We start from the raw sequence: 22,285 nt of genomic DNA, 5'->3' as shown, positions 1-22,285 counted from the left end.
AAAATAATTAAAGTTATATTTTTGGCTTATAATTTTTTGAATATAGTAGTGTGAAGGATTAATAATGTATGTGATTTGTTAATTAATGGGACAAGTGGAGGGTTTATTTAGTATATAAAAATTGAAAGAAAACAAATAAAATGGGGGAATGGCATGATTAGGGGAACAATTAATGGATGTGGTCCAGAAAAGAACAATCATCGACCTTCTCCTCCAATTAATCATGCGAGTCGCCAGATCCTCTTCTATTATTTTATATGACTTTACTATATGATATAATATGAATTTATTATAAATATACATATGGTGTATGTAACGATGGTAAATTGAGTCCACAACTACATATCCGAACATCACTTAGGATTGTAAATATCTCAACTGTTGTGGTCGGACGAGAAACCGCCGATTCTGGTTTTGAACAGGTAGTTCCGGCTCCACGAAAAATTGGGACCGTGACGGGTGCGACAAGCGGTTCTTGTTTTGACCCGAAATAAAATAGTTTAAGACATAATATGTGGTGTCCATGTTTCTTACTGTTCAAAACCGGTATTTTTCCAATTTTTAAATACAAAAGTTTATGTGAGTATGTTATGTGAGTATGTTATGTGAGTATGTTAAGTGTTTAAATACAAAAGTTTATGTGAGTATGTTAAGGGTTGGCAATTGAACTAAAAATATAGCATATAACTGTCCCACATCGGTGTCAAGAGAAAACTGAAACTAGTATATAAGTCTTATGGGCGCTCCTCCTATCACCAATTGGTTTTAGGATGGAACCCATGGATTTCTATCATGGTATCAGAGCGGGTCGCCAACTGTGGGTCAAACTTAACTGACCCAGCAGTATATCTGGGCCGAAACCGAAAAAAATGACTGATCCAGCAGTATATCTGGGCTTAAAATTTGGGCCAGTGGTCCAACTGATCGGAAAAAAAATTGGGCCACTCGTCCAACCGATTAGAAAAAAGTCCAACCCCTCCAAGGTTCACCTTGAAGGGTTTGAGGGAGGGTGTTGGCAATTGAACTAAAAATATAACATATAACTGTCCCACATCGGTAGAGAAAACTGAAACTAGTATATAAGTCTCATGGGCCCTCCTCCTATCACCAATTGGTTTTAGGATGGAACCATGGATTTCTATCAATAAGTTATAACGAGAAACCGACTACCAAAGAACTAAAATTTTGGTATATACTTTATGCATTTACAGAAAATTAATTCATAAAAATATGATTTTTTTTCGATATCTGTTAAGTTTCTTCATATTGTAAATTTTTTTACCAGTAAATTAAAGTTGTGAAATATCGTACGTCTTAGGACCTCTAATGTGGATTGTGTCTCAATGTATTAAAATTATAGTACTCCATAAAGTCAAGTTATTTATTTATAGTAATATTTAAGATTTAATATATGTTTATATAAAATATTACCATAAAAACAGTAAAATTAAGAGCAAATGGTCTCTAAAATTATAAACTTAGATAAAATTGTGGTATTTCTCATGAATTTCTAACTTTGTCGAAAAATCATGAACTTTGACCTTGTAGCTAATCTCCCACGATCTAGGATTCAACAGAATCAAAACTGACGTTGCTAACTCAGAAAATTGAAGTGGCAAATGAATGTATCAGAAAGAATCATTTTGAATATTAATATTAGTGAAAATGGAATTTACACTACAAACTTCGGCCAAAATCTTATTATTTCCCGCAAATTTAAAGCTTGTTCTGAAAATCATGAACTTTAAGATTCTAGTCGTCAAACCAAAACTTAAAGGGTCAAAATTAAAGTTGAACTAGCAGATGAAAATATATCAAAACGACGTAGTTTTGAGGAGCGTGTGCGATGATTTCAGGATATTTTTTCTACGTGTACATACACATGCGATGATGTAAACCGAACCAAATATACGAGATGGCCTAATATTAAATACATGGCGTATATATGGTTCCAAATGTAATGTCGAAACATGGTTAATTCATAATTGTATAGTTTGGTATTATATGTACGTATAGTTTAATATGCTTACCAATTAATAACGTACTAACTATATAAGTCTATATGCTTTAAAACCATCATGTGTGTGTTAGACACTCTTTTGGTATTAGCGCACTAACCTAGAAAATTAGGTAATAGGAATAACTTGTCTATGTTGGTTGATTAAAAATAGCAAAACTAGTGAAAAGTCAGAATTTGTGAGTGTGCTTGTTATGGCTAAATGAAGATATTGTAGTTTTGATATTAGGCAAGGATTAGTAGCATTATAAATTGTCTAGGATTGAACTATTGCTAAAGCCACAATTTTTGTTGCGTAATCATGTTACAAATTAATTAATTAAAGAGTTTAATTGGCATGCTTAGTTAAGTCCATTCTAATTTCTTGGTGTGCAGTTTGGGTAAGAGTGAATTATGATTTAATGATCTTGAAACTGTTCAAAGTTAATTAATTGAGCTTATAGTACGTAGCTAGATGTGTGATCTGGATATTGTATTGTGTTGACTAATATCACTGTTTCTCCTATATAGTAGAGGTGAGTGTGCATGGCACAAATGTTATTGCTCCATACCCAAACAAAAAAAAAACATGTTTATATATGAAAAATATTATACTCATTGTGTCCGCTATTAAATACTCATATTCCCACGTTAGAATTTTCACCATTAAATATCTCCGTTTTTATTTTTTAATAAATAAACCACAAATTCCACTAAATTATTTTATTAATATTTTTTTTAAATAAATATATAAAAATAGGAATCATATTTCACTAAATTTTTATACTATTTTTATACAATAAAATTAGTGTCAAATTAAAAGGAAACATTTAATCCTGGAGAAGAGTATATGCAACTAAGAAATTCGTGTCAACTTAGTTATTCCCCCAGAATAAGTAAGGGTGTTGGTATCCGAACCTAAATGAATAAGAGAGAATGGAACATTTCTACTATATAGTAGAATAGTATTTTGTTTTTGTGTATAATGTTTTTATAATTATTGAATGAAAATAGAAAATAATAAAGCATTTGTTGGTCCCGTGAAGCGGCACGCACCATCTCGGCATGCACATGTGGTACGTGCACGCTGGGCCGTGCGCATGTTGTGTGTTATATTGCTGACTTTTTAAGTTGCTAACTCTGTTAACTCATCAACGCAGTGTATTAGAAATGTCAACACGATGACATTAAAATGTCAACTGACCATCTCCAACCATACACCAAAACTCATTTTTGGTGTAGATAATTTCTCCAACCATGCAATAAACTCAAACCCATTTTCGGGTTTTTCAATAGAATAACACCAAATATGGTGTTTACACCAAAATTTTGTTAGGCAAATACTCAAAAATGGTGTAAACTTAAAGATGGTGTAAATAGTTTGGGTAAAACTACTTTTTGGTGTGACATATACTCAAAAATGAGTTTGAGTTTGGCGTAAATGGTTGGAGATGGCCTAACGTCAACACAATATATTGAAATGTCAACAAAATTATGTGTTGACATTTTTAATACACTACATTGATTAGTTAACAGAGTTAACAACTAAAGAAAGTTAGCAATTGATCACACCTCACGTTACTAATATCTATAATAATTTCCCTGGAGTCACGTACATCTAACATTAAGAGAAAAAATGGCATGGTACATCCAGATATTATAAATCCATAGATAGCCTTGAATCAATGGTGATGAAAATGTATAGTACTCCTCCTAATTTCATTACAGTAATAGGAAATTTGATTTGATTTAAAATAGGTTTTCAAGAAATGAAGACATAAATTTGAAATGAAATGTGGATGAGTGTGAAAGCAATATGAAATTGAAGATGGAATAAGGCTGAATTCATCTTCTCCGCCCCACCATATTAATGGGGTCGGTAAGATGCTGGAGGGAACATATCACAGCAACTCAAGCAATCACTCTGCATTTTTGCTCTATTAATTACACAAATACTAAAATACATACACATATATCTACACATAGACAAACACATGTGTGTATGTGTGTGTTTTTGTAAGAAAAAAAAAGATTCTTCGAGGAAGCTGCCCACCAGCCATTGTGCCTATGCACACATGAAGAAATCATTCATTGCCTTAATTGCACGGATTGTTTGACACCTCTCCTCTCTCTCTCTCTAATAAAGAGAGGTATGATTTCATGCATGACATAAAAATTGAACATGCAATAATTCAATCAAATTAAAATATTATTAGGGAATATGTAGTGTCTATTACATATGAGGACCCACTGCATATAGATTATTACTCCCTCCGTTCACAAATAGGTGTCCCGTTTTTTCATTTTGTCTGTCCACGAATAGGAGTCCCGGTTCATAATTACTATAAATAGTAAAAAGACCACACATTCCACTAACTCATTCCACTCACATATCATTTAAAACTAATATATACAAGTGGGACCCATATTCCACTAACTTTCTTCCACTCACTTTTTCTAACATTTCTTAAAATCCGCGCCGAATAAAAATGAGACTCCTATTCGTGGACGGAGGGAGTAATTGTCATTGGGTCAAGAAAAATTGAATTCATATATACACATGTATAAATATAGTTTGCTTTTAGATAAAAATGGTGAATACAATACTTGAATCAAGTCATCAAAGTTTCCGAGTTAATAAAAACACAGAAAATATGAGGATGCTGAAAATAGACCGGCAAAAACTAGTGGAATATATGTAATTCACTTTTATATCTTTCGTGTTAATTTGTTTCACGTAGTATGTCGATATTTGAATGTGAATGTGAAAGGAAATTATATTTTGTAATGTGTAATTAGGTAAAACATAATATGACTAGCTATAGTCTTTTTTAAAGACAAAACTATAAAAAAAAAAGCATTAAGCATGAGTCCAATAAGGTTCCGACAAAATCTGTTACATAAAATTAAAAATGGGAATATGTAATAAACGAAAATATAATCCCTTACAAGTCCAAAGCAAGTCAGAGAGGTTTATTTGATCGTAGTTCATTCGTCCACCATCAAATGCATGTCTTATACAGTCATTTTAGAAAAATTTACCATTATAAATATCACATTTCATATTTACTATTTTTAATAAATAAATCTCATATTTCACTAATTCATTTCACTCACACTTCGTTACAAAATACTTACTCCATCCACAAAAAATAATCTCATTTTGCCATTTTGGGATACCCACAAAAAATAGTCCTGTTTCTAAATAGAAAGTTTTTCTCTCATACTTTATCCACATTTTCTTCTTTAATTTCTTCCATACTTTATCTACTTTTTCTCTCTATCTCTCTTACCAGTGTAGATCACCTACACTTTTTCCTCCACCATTTCCTACTCCACTCCACACAAACATGAATAATGGGTCCACCATCATATTTTATGTTTGTGAGGGGTGGAATAGAAGATGGTGGAGGAAAAGGGGTAGGTGATCTACACTGCTCTCTTACTCTACCTAATTATTCTACTTCCCTCTTAATTTATCAAATTTCTTATTAAAATCCACGCCATCACAATTGTCACTATTTTTTATAGACAGAGGGAGTAATATTTCTTTCGTTTGTGATTAAATGTCTCAACATTTCTCATGATGATGGTCTGTTTAGGGACGTTTGTGATCCACAATGGTGGATCACGATATTAATTCTTCAGGGAGGACTCGATACCAACCAACCTCAAGGACAAGATTGTCCTGTCGAGAAGGCAATTGATATCAATCAGTTACTGAGGAATTGATAGCATAATTCTTGGCTATTTGTTATTCCTTCCTTCTTTTATTTATATAAATCGGAATTGGGGCTTTGAATAAATCTGAATTGACGAGAATTTATTAATATTGATTGAGGGAACATCTTTTTAGGTCCATGAACTTTGCCAAAGTATCATTTTAGGTCCATGAACTTTGAAAATATAATTTGAGGTCTGCCTACTATGGATTAATATCAATTGAAGTACTTTTTTACTATTTCCAAGTTTTACATATCAAATACTGCAAAAGAGTATTGAATAACTTGCATCCGGAAATGACCTTGAATTTGCGTAGTCAATCTTTAGTATTTGATCTGCTTTGTTATACGAACCAAATAAGAAGTTGTGCACGTGCTAGGGCAACGCTTCTCCACACCATATTTCCATGAATGAATTGGTTGCTCTCCTCAGCCAAGCTATAAATCACGTACAAATAAAAGTTAGAAAATAGTGAAGGTATTTGATTTGTGAAGATCTCGCATCCTCGTATCACTCACATTCTCACTCGGGGAAGTGTGATGCATGACTAGAAGGCCAGCCACCGGCTACTCGGTAAATTAAGAAAGAAAAAAAAGTTACCATATATGGAAATGACTTAACTATGAAGAAACTTCTCGAAATGGAAAAATGACTCAACTATAAATAAACGAAGGGAGTAATATTTGTTGATATAGAATATAATTAACTTAACTGTTATAAATAGATGTGATAAATCCATTAAAATGATCCAATTATCTGACTTACTATACATAACTAGAATGAACCATACCGTAAAAAAATGTATAAACGCCTATTGAAATAAAAAAATCAAAGTAGGAGGACTTGTTCCGATATAATAGAAAACGCTCAAACTATAAAAGATAGATAGTAAGCAAGAGTTCAACGAGATAAGCCTCTTCCACACAATTACAAACCACACCCAAAAACCAAGACAGTACGAAGACCTTTCAAGACGACTAGATGGCACATGAGCATCAATCATAATCATCATTCATTCTAAAGCTTTATTAGCATGGTGATTACTTTGGGACAGGTCACATCCTCAAGAGAAGGAAACATCCCTAACCCTAGCTGTGCCCTTGCCCCATCACTATCCCCCCACAAAGAAAACCCCAAAATCCCTATTCTTCTACTCTCCCAATAAATATGATACTACCCCATCATATAAATCCTTCCCATCCACATTTTCCTATCCTCAATAATATTATCCCCACAAAGACCTCCCAAAAAGATAAACATCTCTACATAATATTATTACAATTGTTATTATTTTATATTATTATTATTATTATGGTTGTTGTTTGTTCTTGGAACTAGGTCTTGTCAAAATCACATAACACTACAATATTGGGTTTTTGTAAAGCTTTTAATTTTGGAGAATTCAACATATTCAGTATATGTATCACTCATTTATTTTGCAATAAAAGGCAACGAGAGAGTGACTCGTACTTGAGTTTACTCTTGGAGTCTTGTATATAATTTATTTACGTATGAAATAAAGTGTTTGAGTAGAGTTGTATTTAATTGTTAATGTGGTGACGTCCAAAAAGGTTTAGTTTTTATTGTGAAATTTCGAAAATTGTTTTGCATACGTTATATGATCATAAATGTGATTTATTATGATTATTTATTGTGCTAGGATTAATTTGTTTTGCTATGTTCCATCTCGTTAGATCTATGTATTTTGGGACAGTTTGGTGAGGTAAATGTTACATGCCAAATAGGAGAACTCTTCACAAAAGACTAATATATCAGAAGAGATAACACATTTAGTTTATAAATCTCACACCATGTTGCTCTCGTAACCAATGTCTGACATTAAGTCCATAACATTAGATAACTCATTTATCTTGTAATTATATGAAAAAATGACTTAATTGTATTCTTATCATATTTTGTTTATTTATCTCAAATTTATTATAAAGTTCCAATTTATTAGATTTGTCCACCATGCAATGCTATTTCTTCTTATAATTAGTATTATTCACAAAATTTTATTATTTATAAACTCCATTAATTAAGTCACTTTCAATATATCATACTCCCCGTCCCAAAAAAAATGGTTCACTTAAATTGGGACGGAGGAGTATATAGATTTAATTTAAGAAATTACTTAAAAAATTTAAACTAATCTAGCTCAAAGCCTAGAACTTAGAAAACAAAGTATTTAAATTTATGAATGTAAAGTATTAGTAGTATAAATTTTAAAAGTTTCTTGTTATGCATAATTCATATTTGCATTAGAAAAAAAATACTAGTACTACTACATTAATAAAATAAAAATTTTAATCTAATGGGTGTGATCGAGTGGTATGAGACTCGTCCATCCTTAACTAAATGGTCAAGAGATCGATCCATGCCTTTGGATATTGAGTAGCTTTAAATTCTTGGGTCAACTTGGCCCTCCTACTGAGGTATCTACCAATCAATATCAGGATTAGTAGGATACCCTTAGTAATTACTAAAAAAAAAAAAAAATTAGCATAGATTTCGGTGTTCCTCTGGAAATGATATATACGTGTTGTATTAAATTTGAAGATAAAATAGATATTATTAGACTTGCAACAATGTACTCACAGTATTAATTTTGGATTGATTACGCTTTACGACCCTTCGAAGTTCGGCCAACTTGTAATCATTGTAGTTGCAGTACTCCCTCCGTTCCAGAGTAATAGATGCATTTCATTTTCTGCACTCGTTATGATAAAATGATATTAAATAGTTAAAGTGGGGGGAGAGTAAAATAAGAGACAGAATAATGTAGAGAAGATATAGCGCACAGAAAAGCGAAAATAGCTTGATGTTTAAGCATGGATGGAAAATATTAGTAGTACTACTACTTTTTATAGAATTACAAAATAAAACAGAATATACCATGCTACATTTTTATTGACTTTGGGGTCGGTTTGTTTGGTTCTGTTCTAATTAATTTGGGCTTTGATTTTGCAATATTTTGCTCAACTTTGGTGGTGATTTTGAATATTTTGCGGCAGTCTTACTTGTTTTAGAATTTCCAAGTTGAGTGTTTTTTATATAAAATTCATTTTTCATATATTAATACAGTACTAGCAATCTTATACAACATTTACATAACTAATTAAAGAAGTGTATAGCAGAGAACCTTAACCGAAATTATACAAATTCACTCATTAGGATTTCAAAATGTATAGTATGTTTTACTTGGACACGAACTTAATTATATTTACTTATACAAAGAGTCAAAAAAGAAGGAAAAACCAGCAGAAAAATAAACTTTAATAGTCAACTAATCCAGATCTAGTGTATTTATTTTGATTAGACTACTTATTTTGAGGGGACATCTTACATTAATTGAGCAATAAAAATTAGATTAAGCTAATAAAATGATGACCCTAAATTTATTTTGTGCTAGCTTAATTAATTAATTAATTAATTAATTATGTTGTGGGCACCCACACCTGCAATATATGAGAATCTTGGGGCACAATAATAATTATTCCATATGTTGGTTGAAGTTGGGACAATGGATCCCCCGTGGTAGGGACTAATCATCCCACTTATTGCTTTCGATTATCTTATTAATCTTCTTAATTAAAATTTATTTATAACATTGTATAACAATTTGTTTATTTTGTGCACTATGAGAAATGAAAAAATGGGCCTCACCACCTCTTATTTTTCAGCATCCAAACGCGGTTTTTGGGTACCATATCAATTATTAACTCAAATTGGGTCAACTTTATTGTTCTTCAAATAATTATTTTTCATCGACAGAAAACTATAAATGAAATGGGGGAGTAGCTCAAATTTAAAAACTGGAATCAAAACTCATTAATATATTTGCAACTTTCGATACTTGGTTATTTGAGGACTAACCGTGATATCCAAGAGACTCAAATAAATAAATAATATTGCCAAATTAATTGAAAATCTTTACAATATGCTAAACATAACATCAAAAATTAATACTCTCTCCGATCCTAAAAGTAGGAACTTTGGAAACGACACGAGATTTAATGCAAAATTGGTAAAGTAGGAGAGAATGTGAGATGAAGAAAAAAATGGGTTAAGTAGATAGGAAGAGAATAAATGGTCAAATTACTATTAATGGATTGTGAGGTCCATATCCTAAATTGGAGAATTTCTACTTATAGGAAAATGGACTTAAAAAAGAATAGCAAAAGAAAAGATGGGCTCAAAACTACACCAACCGGAAATCGAACCGAGGTATGTACTAGGTGCTAATATATTATAAAATACTTAAGTTATTATTCACTTATAAATGTTAGATAGTGTTACGTTAGAAAAAAAAATTCTAGTGGAACTTATCCTTTTCTATGCTCACAACGCCTACAAGAAATGGGTCGGACCTAGGCGCGACCAAGGAACATCCGTTGCAAAGGAGCAACGCGGACTGTGGACCATGGCCGACAATCGTCAAGGCCACAAGTCCATCTATAATATTTATAACTTTTCTCATTTTATCTTAAATTTCATTACAATTCCTTTATTTTTCATCCATTGATATTATAATCCATTCACATATTTCACATATAACTATTAAATATTCATGGATCCCATGAAGAAAATGAGAATTCATCTAATAATAGTACTAACAATCAAGATGAAACAACGTAATATAATCGTTGAGGACAAAGGACATTAAAGCCTGAACCCTTTACAGGGTGCGTAAGATAAATAAGCCCAAAAATAGGATCATGGCCCATCACAAGGAAACGACGTAGACCTAACAAATTAAATCAAATAATGAGCCCAGCCAATTTTGTTAGTACACGGCCCATTAATTAATCAAATGTAAAAACAGCAGTAAATAAAAAACAAAAATAGCAAACAAAAACAGAACCCTGAACCCTCACCGCCGCTTCTTCCGCACTTCAACTTCTCGGCCATGGCGGCGCTACCGGCCAATGAGATATCGGCGTCGGGACGGACCTCAGTAAAGCTGAACCTCACATCCCTGCAATCCATAATGAAAGTCGATCCCGAAGGATACAGCTCGGAGCTTTCGCTTGTTTACGATCAATTTAAATCGTCCCTCGACCTATTTCAGCAGCAAGCCGCCTTGAATTACACCTCTATTAGTGGAATCTCCGCCGATACCACCGTCGCCAAGGACTTAGGCGACAGGGCAATGTTTTTGGCCCATGTTACGCCGTTTTACCCCAAGGAATTGGCCCAATTCCCGACTGAATTGGTTCAATTGCTGGAATCCTCGGCCAAGAGCCTGCTCTCGGGTCTGCGGGTGCAAGTGACGCAAGCCTTGATACTTTTGGTCAATAGAAAGGTAACTCTTTTCTCCGTTTAATGGATTATTTCTCGGTATTGTCAATTAATTGATATTATCAGGATTTAGGAGTAAAATATAAATGCAGTATTGTGCTATTTTCCACGCTATTTGGCCATAATTTTGCAAAAAGTAAAATGAAATATGGTGGCATAGAAATGTGTTTTTTTAATCATGGAGTGTAGTTAAGTTTAACTGGATATGTTGTTATGATCAATGTTTCAACTAAGTGTGTATTCCTAGGTAGAATGAACACTAGATGTATTCATATGTGTTGCTTGTGTTGTATTCCAGATCATAGATATTGTTGAGACACTAGAAGTATTCATGGTGCTCCAGACACTGGGGGACAAAGCGTTACAAAAACTAGCATTTTCCCACGTTATTCAAAGCATTAGGCGCATGAATCAGAAACATAAGAACGATCCGAAGAATAAGGCACTCCAGAACATTTTGTTCAGAATGCTGCAGGTATAGTGTTTACATGATTTGTTTCTCACCTTTGTTTTTAAAGTTTTTGAAGTGTGATGTTAATGATTTTTGTGGAAATCAGCAAGAGGACGAAGCAATAGCTAAGCGAGCGCTAATTACCCTGTGTGATCTCCATCGGAGGAAAGTTTGGTGTGATGATAGGACAGCAAATGCTATATGTACGGCATGTTTTCATCCGTCGACAAGGTTGTAGCTGTACAGTTATTTTTTTCTGCTGCTTTATTAGTTCTGGCTATCTGGCTGATGTCTGATTGTCTCTATATATATAATTTAACCCTGCAGGATCATGATTTCTGCCTTGTCGTTTCTTCTTGATTTTGAGAAGATTGAAGATGGTGATAGTGATGATTCTGACAGCGAAGATGACCAAGCAACCCCACAGCCTCAAGTAGTACTGAATAAAGAAGCTATGTACAAGGTGTGTTTCATTCTTTTAACTCGTTGTGGGCTTTTGCTTCAAATGATTATATAAACTGACTGCGACAATAGCATAATAGCTTAGTAATACATTTATATAAACTTGAGCTATGTTCTCCTTCAATTTCTTTTATCAACTTTTCAAGCATTAATTGTTTTGGGACATTCTTGATATGTTCCATTTCCTATTTCTGTATGCATACCAAATGTTTATGTATTACTTTGACCAATTTAGGCAAACCATAAAGGCACAAAAGCAAGCAAAAAGAAGAAGAAGGCAAAACTGGAGCGTGTTGCACGAAGTATGAAGAAGCAGCAGCGTTTATCATCCGAGAATAGTAACACAAACCACTCCTCACCACTAAACCATTTGATAGATGCACAGGTTTGCTTAATAATTTCACTGTTTCTTCTCTAATATTATCATTCTTTAAAGGCGCTGGGGGAGACAGGCTCTCATCAAATTTTGTCCACAGGGTTTTTCTGAGAAGCTATTTTCTCGACTGCAGTCTAGCACCCAAGAAAGGTTTGAGGTACTTCATTTATATACTTTAACATGATGGGGCGATGGCTGGAATATATATGCTTTAATGATGTGGTAAATATTTTGTTTGTCTTCTCATAGGTTAAAATGATGATGCTTAAAGTAATTGCACGAACTGTTGGCCTTCACCACCTGATCTTGTTGAACTTCTATTCGTATCTTCAAAAATACGTCCAGGTATGCTTATCCATTACTAACATGAGGAGGGTATTCATCCTGATATTAACCAAGCCCGCTTGTATTCACTGTAGCCACATCAACGAGATGTTACAACTCTACTTGCAGCAGCTGTTCAAGCCTGCCACGAAATGGTAACTTCAAGTTTTATTACCCAAATTTATGTGATTTCTGTTCATGATTCCTCATGAGCTTATCTTAGTTACTGGATAGTGTTCTCATTGATAAATTTTGGATTCTTTCAACTAGGTACCACCAGATGCAGTTGAACCATTGTTTAAGCAAATAGTAAACCAATTTGTACATGATCGATCACGACCTGAGGTACCATTGTGCTTTATTAAGAGGAACATCTAATTCATTGTATCTTGAGTATCTTAAAATTTCATCTCTCCTTTTTCCAGGCCATCACTGTCGGGCTGAATGTAGTTCGCGAAATATGTCTTCGCATGCCTTTGGTAAGTTCAGAATAGTTTTGAAGTATGTTACTGACCTGCTTTTTTCTTCTCAGTTGCAGAGAGCCAGAGACTGACTGTGCATTTTGCTCCTATTTCCAGTTAATGACTGAAGAACTGCTCCAAGACCTTGTCTTATATAGGAAGTCACATGAGAAAGCAGTTTCTGCTTCCGCTCGATCACTTCTTACACTATTTAGAGAGGTACATATCTAGCCCTCCACCCCTTGTGATTGTCTTTACTCAAGTAAGCACCTTTTTTGGAAATTGTGTTGTTTAGATATTTATTTCATAGAATCTGAAATCTTGGTTCGTAGGTTTGCCCATCATTGTTAGTCAAGAAGGATAGAGGGAGGCCCACTGGACTTAAAGCTAAACCTAAGGCATTTGGTGAAGTGCATGTTGAGAGCAATATCCCAGGTGTTGAGCTATTGGAAGAAGAAGATCAAGGGAATAGTGATGAGGACATTGATGGGGATGATAGTCCTGATGAGGACATTGATGGGGATGATGGTCAAGGAGATGATTCTGTTGATCTTGTTGAAGAGGATGGAATAGGCGAAAGTGATGGTGGGGGCTCCATTGGCTCTGATGATGAATTGGATGATGGCAGTGATGATAGTGGCGATGATGATGAAGTCTCTGATGGAGATGATATTGATTACAGTGTTGACGGTGCTAGTGGTGATGAAGAGAGTGAAGATGATGATTTACTGGAAATCAATAATAGTAGTGGGAAGGATGCCGATGTTGATAGCAATAAACTGAAACAGAAGAAGCGGAAGTTCTCTGATTTTGAGGGCCAGTTGAATGCTGCCAATAATAGTCTTCGTGCTTTAAAGAAATTAGCAGGAACTACTGAGAACGTCGCTTCATCCTCAAATGATGGAATTCTTTCTAACGAGGACTTCCAAAGAATCAGAGAGCTGAAGGTTTGTGCTTTTTACTCCTGAATGAAGGACGCGTTGGCCATTGACCACTTTTTTTCTTGGCTAGTATCGCAAAGGGTCGTGTGTTTCTATATGAATGTAACATGTCACTGGCTTTGATAATAGGCTAAGAAGGATGCAAGGACTGCTTTGACACAACATGGATTCAAGCTTCCTACCTCAGACCAACTTAGCCTCAAGAGAGTAGATGCTGCAACACTCGAGGTGAGCTCTCCTATTTAGTAGTTTCCTTACCCCATATCAATTACACGCAACATTATATTGGTTTCAAGTACCCTGATAAATACAAGGAGAAACTGACGAAAAATGACACGGTTCATTTACTGTATTCAAGTTGGAGCTTTATATTCTTGTTTCCTTATCAATTCTTAGTTAGTCTTCTCTTATTTTAGTTAGTAAAAATCTAATGCATTTGCTTATGTGCATCAGGCAAACATAAAGAGGAAGTTAACGAAGGAACAAAAATTGGCATTGATCAGAGAAGGAAGGGAAGACAGAGGGAAATATCAAGCCCGCAGCTCTCTAAAGAAGAAAAAGGTATGTTATGTTACCTATGCTATAAGAACTTTATTATTAGAGAGACCTTTTGTTTCCACATTCGTAAGCAAGATTCGCAACTATCTCTATTTTTACTCTTGTAGGGCAGAATTAGTCTCTGTCTCGATTGATTTATGTGAATAATAAGGTCGCAATATTGCATTGCTTTTATGATTATAAGTAGGTCTAGTGTTTTTATACGTATCGTTGTTGGACAGACTGGTGGTTTAAGCAATCGGGAAAAGGAGCACAAAAAGATCATGCCTGATGCCGCAAGAAAAGCCAGGATATCAAGAACTCGCCAACAAAAGAAGACTAAACAAAAACATTCGGATAAACAATTCCGTGGAAGGAAAGCATGGAAATGATCTGTGGTCTTGGTAATCTTGGTTCGTCTTTTATGCATTACATCTTCTTCCAAATCCAAGTCATAGCGTACCCAATGTTTATCAATTCATCTAGAGAATATCTGGAGACGAGTGTCGTGCACAGCACACAAATCCACTCCTCTCACAACCCTCATTGATGATCTAATTAAATTCTTTTTTTCGTAATTTCTTTTAGGACTTGTGTGTTGCATTGCTACTGTGCCGGACGAATTTTGGCCAGGAAAAACGAAAAGTCAAGATCATAGAATTTTGGCTTGAAACCATCTTTCTTCTTCATGGAAGAGCATGAAGTCCACACAGTGGGAGCAGCTACATAAGTTGAATATCTAACTTGCCTTCCGAATCAAGATGAAGGCTTCAAAGTTTTGTTAGCTCTGTTGAGTGTTTTTAGGATTGAATTTCGAGCTTTAGAGTAATGATTTTATTGTTCATTTTAAATTATATAAGTGGGTTGTTTTGGAATCAGAAAGTGGTGTATGAATATTTGCAAGTGTTTCAATACTGAAAAAGTGTTTTATGACAATTTGGTCTTTATTAGCAAGTTTTCAAAATTGAGTAAAAAATCAGAAAATTAGTTGTTCAATTGCAATAGACCCATAAGAATATTTGATTGAGTGCAGAATAAAGTTAAGTGATACTAACAAGTAATCATAGTATTTTATTATGCATGATTCGACACTTGTTACAATTCAATCAAATCCAGAAAATGTAGTACTACTAGTAAGTTCTACATTTTGAATAAATAATTAACAAGAATAGATGCTCAAATCAGCATAATCTTTTATCTTAACTTTTCCTAATCAGCCAACTTTCCTAGATTCCAAAAGTATAATTTGGTCGTGAGGATCCCATGTAGTGTGTATAAAATTGTGTGGTGAAAACTTTAATTTCACTAAATAAGTGGGACTTGTATGCAAAAGAAAATTTGTACATAGGGAGAGACTCAAATTAAATCTACATACATAGGCTTATTAAACCCTTAATAACATATCTAACTAGTGCATAAATAGTACACAGTCTCGAGATCAGTAATAAAAAGATAGTAGTAGTAAATTAATTTAAATAATTAATGATCTCAACCACTTCAAATATTTTATAACTATAGGCTTAGTAAATAGCCGAAAATTCCTCGTGGCCTAATTATACGTCTATAAAGTTACATTTGTAAATAGTCTTAATGAACCCTAATCATGCATTTATTTGAATTTAAATGCCCACAACACTCTACTTTTTTTTCACCAGCAAATTAACTACAAGTGCATAGTAATTTTATCTTCTATATAACATTAATAATCTTATATACTTGAATTAATACTTTTTATTTTACAACAATTATAAACCATTGCGCTATAATAAAACTTTTTATGATGTGTATTTATGGTCATAAAACTTTTTATTATGAGAATCTCTTCATTTGTTCGGTGATGATTTGCACCCCCGATCTATTGAACGAAGTTCCCACAAACTATACATAAACCCCTTTTAATTAGATATAATTACATTTTCAGCCCCAAATATCTTAAGCGAAAGAATCCCACCAATCCTCACGCACTTACTTCCCCCACTCTGTTGGACTTCTCCTTTTCCCTCTAGAGAGAGAGAGAGAGAGAGAGAGAGAGAGAGGCGAAGGTCAGATCTCCCTTGCTATTGAATCTCCTTGTTTCTGCTCAGTTAACGAGACGCCTTGTAATTGCTCAGGTTTGTCTTCTCTTCCCTCTTCTCTGCTGCTAGTTTTTCTTATGCAATTATGCGTCCATTTCTATCGTAGTAGTGCAGCGTAGTTGTTGCTGAATCCTTTTAGATACTTGTTGTGAAGTTATGCATATGTTCCTCGCCATTATTCTATTTTTTTTTCAAATGAATTTGGTTTAATTCGCGAAGATTTGTCATTTGCCAGTTTTAATTTATGCTTCGCTGTATATGTACATATCTGTCGTGTTTCTGGCAATTTGAATGATTGAATTCTGCGATTGTATGAAACATGTCGAGGCATGATGAAGATATGTTAAGTTTCAAAAAGGTTTTGAAATGTTTTGGTGGTGCATTTATTGCAGGAGCTTCTACCTTGTTATTGGTGTATAATAATCCGGAATTCTGTTTCTGGCTGTTGAAATGTGTTTAGTATGAGAGTGTTTGTTATAGAAGTGTGCTTCTGTCTATTTTGGTTGTGTAAATAGGACTGGGAGGTTTAGAATTGGGACGAGTGATTGGAGAAGTTTGCACACTATGCTTCGTTTACTTTGGAGTTTGGACATTCTGGGGAGATTGCTTTGGAGAATATGTCATGATTGTAAGATTGGAGAATTGTAGATAGAAGATGTGCTAGCAGAAATATGATAGATGTATTTTGGGGAACTCTCCACGTATTGTTTGTTTTGGCTTTAGAATTTTCGGATTTTATTGATGAGCGGCTAGCAAGATAAAATTATGTATCCTAAAAATATTTAAAGTAAAGTAGTTTTTGTTGCTGATTAAGGGATTAAACATAATCACTGAGGTGAAATTTATGTATTATTTTCCTTAATCTGTTGAGAAACTTCTGGACTTTTGGGTTGATATTGATTGTGCAATGATGAGGACTTTATTTTGGTTATTCCAGCTACTTGGAGATTCAAGTGGGAGTTAACATTCCGAATTCCCAATGCTAGCTCTCAGTTCTTAAGACTTGTGATTCTAAACGGAATATATTTGTAGTGGCTATACATAGAAACAATGGACAGGGATAATGGTTCTGGTGGCCCATCAACACCTAGTGGACCTACTGCAAGGTTACGTCGGCGGAAAGGCTCAACTGAGGTTCGTCAGGGTTTGTTTTGTTATGTTTTCAATGTCGATATCTGATATTTGGTATTTCCAGCTGAATATGTGAGGTTGTATTAGTTTTTGTTTGAGAATGAAGGTATCTTTGGATCAGTGAATTTCAAATCTCGTAGTAATAGGTTTGAAAATGAAATTATGTTTTTTTAATATTTTATGTTTGATTCGCTATAATTTAAATTTGTAATAAGAAAATGAATAAATATATCTTAGATGCGGCCATTGAAATGATTGCTTATGAATGTGGAATGATTATATAGGATTGCAAATATATTATCCAACCTAGTGATGCATTTGGATTTCTAGTGAAAAGAGAGTTCAAATGAAATTAATGAATATAGTTTGTAATGTTTGGCATAGCAGAATGCTGAAATGTTCCTTTGGAGAATCAGAGATATGACTGAACATGGCCTTCTTTTTAGATATAATGTGATGCTGCTTACTCTTATAATATCCATAATTTTTTTATAAAGTTCACTTTCCATCTCAATGCAGTGTTTATTAAGAAAACCAATCTACTGCCTACTTCTTCATGTGAGAAGAACCTATGTTCAAGCACTTAAATTGCCTCTAGTATTTGTGTACTAGCAGTGTCAATCACTGCATGTATGTTGAGATCAAGTGCCCAGTTCCCCCCTGCTTGCTTCTTAAGAAAGTTCCTTAGAGGAATAAACTGTAGCAATAAAGAGTTAAGTAACTAATAACTCATAGAAAAACTGTGCATTGCATTCATATTGCATTTATTTTACTTCGCTTGCGTAATCTGAATATATCCTTACGCTATTTTAGCTTTGACTTCTACTAATTGATTTGGAACTGTTTTAAAAAGTGTCTTAATTGCCTTTTATATTACAACTCCAGGTCGCTCCAGAAGTTGAAACAAACGGCGATCGTTTACTTTTAAATGACCGTAGCAAGTATAAGTCAATGTTAATCCGGACATATTCAACTGTCTGGATGATTGGAGGATTTGTCTCGATAATATACTTGGGTCACCTTTATATATGGGGTATGGTAGTGGTTATTCAAATATTTATGGCTAAGGAGCTGTTCAATTTGCTTAGGAAGGCACATGAAGACCGGCAACTCCCTGGTTTTAGGCTCTTAAATTGGTGAGTACTGTAGCCTTTTTGCCAACTCTCCCATATTTATGTTATTGGCATTCTCTTTTATGGACTTCAGATTTCATGATTCCTGAATGCTGAGCTTGTTCCATCTTGTTAATATGCTTAGAGTTTATAATGCTGCTTCCATAGTTATTACACGGTGGCATCAACACCATAACTTTGGACTGACTGACTGAGCTTCTTTGGTCTCATTAATCCTGACCTCCTTATTTTTCTCTCTCTTTGTTTTCTTGTTGTCTCTATCTTTGCCTTACATGACGTCACTTCATACCTTCAGGCACTTCTTCTTCACAGTCATGCTTTTCGTATACGGTCGTATTCTCAGTCAAAGACTTGTCAATACTGTGACTATGGACAAATTCTTGTATAAGCTGGTGGGCAGACTTATAAAATATCATATGGTGACCTGTTATTTCTTGTATATCGCAGGTTGGTATATTAGTTGATACTGCATTTTTCTTCTGTTATTGTTTTTGTATGCATCAGTAGGCTAGGCTGTATCTAATTATTAATTTTCCCTTTTCAGTTTGTTGTATGCCTGTTCATGGATTCCCCTTCATGCTCTATATTTAAGCTTTTTTGTGTGATGGACTGATGATGTACTCCACACTTTATGATTTGTATGGCCTCCAGTATACGTGCTTGTATGTATATTATCTTTTAGGTGGAGTAAGATGTCCTATACATATTTGAACAAGAAACTGAGTATAACCTCTTTTTTGTCTGTTCAGGTTTTATGTGGTTTATCCTTACATTGAAAAAGAAGATGTACAAGTATCAATTTAGCCAATATGCTTGGACACACATGATTTTGATTGTGGTGTTTACACAATCAGCATTTACAGTGGCTAATATTTTTGAAGGAATATTCTGGTAAGACGACTTTATTTTTCCTGTTTATTGTAAATTTGCTTCCATTTCATATCTCCGAAATAATTGTGGTCTTGTAATATTACTTTAATACAATTGCAACTCTGGTCGAGTTAACAACAAATTACTTAGAAGAATAAGTGACGGACTATTAAACTTCTCGATAAACATACTACTTTGATTCCTTTTATTGTTTTCTTTATGTATCTTGATGACTTCAACTTCTCTTTCAGTGAAACTAGTGCCTACACCATACACTTATCACCTGATTCACATATCATTTACTAAGAAATGAAATGGTGCTTGCTGACTGTATTATACTATAAAATTTGAACTAGTACAAACGAGCTAAAGCAAAATTGACGACAATTTCAGGTTCCTTCTTCCAGCATCACTTATTGTCATCAATGACATTGCTGCTTATATTTTTGGATTCTTCTTCGGGAGAACTCCTTTGATCAAGCTCTCACCAAAGAAAACATGGGAAGGCTTTATTGGAGCGTCTTTTGCTACTATGATCTCTGCCTTTGTGGTGAGTTAGCCATCCATTTATCAATAAAAACCACAGCAATGGACACATAATTTTTGGCAAAGGTTTTTTGGTTTGCTATCAATGTCTATTTTGTTTCTTCAGATCAATATATCATTTCACATTTCCCAAGTCTTCATGAATGGTGATAAACTGCTTATTCAATCGTTTCTTTTGTATCTTCTAGTAAATTCTTATTTAAACTAAATAAAGCACAATTATGGATAATCTAGCTTTAATGACAGGCGGCTTAGTTCTATAAGTTTTGATGATAAATTTATTTCTCATTTTTTTTCTACAGCTGGCAAATGTAATGGGTCGCTTTCAGTGGTTAACATGCCCAAGAAAGGTAACCGTGGCAATTTCTTAGTTGTCGACTATCTCTTTGAATTTTATAGGATTATGTCCGGTGGAGCACTCAAACTATCTCTTTGAATTTTATAGGATTTGTCGACTGGTTGGCTAGAATGTGATCCTGGTTCATTGTTTAAGCCTGAATATTATACTGTGCCACAGTGGTTTCCTGAATGGGTAAGCGCTTAAGCTATCATTTTAGCTTCAAGCTTGCATCATCTAATATATTTACTTTTATGAAGATAATTATTGTTTAATACTGTATTAATTTTATCCTTTGATCTGCTTGCCGAATTTTTATCATCTTTGTACTCCAGCTGGTGATTTTCCAGTTTAAAGTTGTCTAATTATGAGCTACAATACACTTATTGCAGTTTCCATGGAGAGAGATTTCTATTTTACCTGTGCAGTGGCATGCATTATGTCTTGGTCTTTTTGCATCAATTATAGCACCTTTTGGAGGCTTTTTCGCCAGTGGCTTTAAACGGGCTTTCAAGATCAAGGTTCGGAAATCATTCTTCACCAATCCAAGTTCTGTCACAGTTAGTCTTCTTTTGTTGGAATCTGATGCTGTACATGCTCTTTTGTGATTTTCTGGTTTGTACCAGGATTTTGGAGATAGCATTCCTGGACATGGTGGTATCACAGACAGAATGGATTGCCAGGTGGGTTCGAAAAAGTTTGTGATTTTTGAACTGCAACTTAATACTTGGAAGGCGAAACCTGTTCTGTATGATGTTTGAGTTGGTCTGAACAGTTTCTTACATTTTCTTTCAATGCTCGGAACAAATTTCGTAACAACTACGTCTTTCTTGATCTACTTGCGATTTTCTGCTTATTAACACTGACCAATGTGCAGATGGTGATGGCCGTCTTTGCATACATATACCACCAATCGTTCATCGTACCACAAAGCCTGTCAATCGAGATGATCATGGACCAGGTATGTACCCGTAATCGTCTGCAAAGATATGCGAATATTTTCTTACGACTGTAAATTATACTGCTGTCGTAGATTCTAATGAACCTGACGTTTGAGGAGCAGAGAGCTCTGTACACGAAACTCGGGCAGATAATTATGGAGAAGCAGTTCGGAGAATCCTAAATCTCCAAGCCGTTGCTTTCGGTAGCCATGTGTTTTTAGTTCTAGTTTTGATTCTTCTTTTTGTGAAACTCAGTTGCCATGTACATGTCTTGTTTTTTTATTCATTTCTATATATACTTTGTGATAATGTTGAATTTAGGTGCTGGTATTGTATAGCACTTTGATAGTTGATTGATTAGTTACGATGCCTTCTAATTGTTAACGTTTCAACAATGTTGTGATAGAATAAATGTGATTGGTGTTCGATAATAGGAGTATATTCCATTCACTCATTTTGCCACTAACAATCAAGACTAATAAAACAGCATCCTAACATAGTACACAAATTTTGCCACTAACAATCAAGACTAATAAAACAGCATCCTAACATAGTACACAAAAATGATCTTTTACAAGTCTCATTTTGACAGTGTCGATTAATTCATTTTACTCATATTTCATTATAAAATTTGTAAATTTAGATTATTTGAGTGAAAAAGTAAAATACTACTACTATTA

The 22,285-nt window shown here is 34.1% G+C and overlaps 2 protein-coding genes across 3 annotated transcripts; both read left to right on the top strand.

The window, feature by feature from the left end:
• Positions 1–10,565: 10,565 nt before the first annotated feature.
• LOC125208313 (ARM repeat superfamily protein) lies at positions 10,566–15,508 on the top strand. Of its 2 annotated transcripts, none has more exons than XM_089064519.1 (16): positions 10,566–11,024; positions 11,319–11,495; positions 11,578–11,702; positions 11,799–11,934; positions 12,169–12,318; positions 12,410–12,466; positions 12,559–12,654; positions 12,729–12,788; positions 12,904–12,978; positions 13,059–13,112; positions 13,212–13,313; positions 13,427–14,041; positions 14,165–14,263; positions 14,489–14,596; positions 14,815–14,976; positions 15,161–15,508. In XM_089064519.1, the coding sequence occupies exons 1-15, from the start codon at positions 10,629–10,631 to the stop codon at positions 14,962–14,964; spliced, it is 2,400 nt and encodes a 799-aa protein (XP_088920645.1). In that variant the 5' UTR covers positions 10,566–10,628; the 3' UTR covers positions 14,965–14,976; positions 15,161–15,508. The 2 variants fall into 2 exon arrangements, with proteins under 2 accessions (XP_088920645.1, XP_047963855.1); XM_048107898.2 differs by having other exon boundaries at positions 14,815–14,985.
• Positions 15,509–16,524: 1,016 nt separating this feature from the next.
• Positions 16,525–22,036, top strand: LOC125208324 (phosphatidate cytidylyltransferase 1-like). The gene is made up of 12 exons (XM_048107910.2): positions 16,525–16,683; positions 17,585–17,781; positions 18,664–18,914; positions 19,207–19,358; positions 19,661–19,802; positions 20,175–20,331; positions 20,630–20,677; positions 20,773–20,859; positions 21,057–21,185; positions 21,291–21,347; positions 21,542–21,625; positions 21,698–22,036. The coding sequence occupies exons 2-12, from the start codon at positions 17,698–17,700 to the stop codon at positions 21,785–21,787; spliced, it is 1,281 nt and encodes a 426-aa protein (XP_047963867.2). The 5' UTR covers positions 16,525–16,683; positions 17,585–17,697; the 3' UTR covers positions 21,788–22,036.
• The last annotated feature ends 249 nt before the right edge of the window (positions 22,037–22,285 follow it).

Source organism: Salvia hispanica, chromosome 2 (assembly GCF_029641045.1).
Source record: "Salvia hispanica isolate PSC_SH4W2 chromosome 2, Shi_PSC_v1, whole genome shotgun sequence".
Classification (NCBI taxonomy): Eukaryota; Viridiplantae; Streptophyta; class Magnoliopsida; order Lamiales; family Lamiaceae; genus Salvia; species Salvia hispanica.
This window is presented reverse-complemented; position numbering and strand designations above follow the sequence as displayed.

Coding starts and splice junctions, on each gene's coding strand:
- LOC125208313 (XM_089064519.1), top strand. CDS start 10,629: ATGGCGGCGCTACCGGCCAATGAGATATCGGCGTCGGGACGGACCTCA. Junction 13,314..13,426: donor TTCTTACACTATTTAGAGAG/GTACATATCTAG, acceptor CTTGGTTCGTAG/GTTTGCCCATCATTGTTAGT. Junction 14,597..14,814: donor GCTCTCTAAAGAAGAAAAAG/GTATGTTATGTT, acceptor GTTGTTGGACAG/ACTGGTGGTTTAAGCAATCG.
- LOC125208324 (XM_048107910.2), top strand. CDS start 17,698: ATGGACAGGGATAATGGTTCTGGTGGCCCATCAACACCTAGTGGACCT. Junction 21,186..21,290: donor AACGGGCTTTCAAGATCAAG/GTTCGGAAATCA, acceptor GGTTTGTACCAG/GATTTTGGAGATAGCATTCC. Junction 21,626..21,697: donor TCGAGATGATCATGGACCAG/GTATGTACCCGT, acceptor CTGCTGTCGTAG/ATTCTAATGAACCTGACGTT.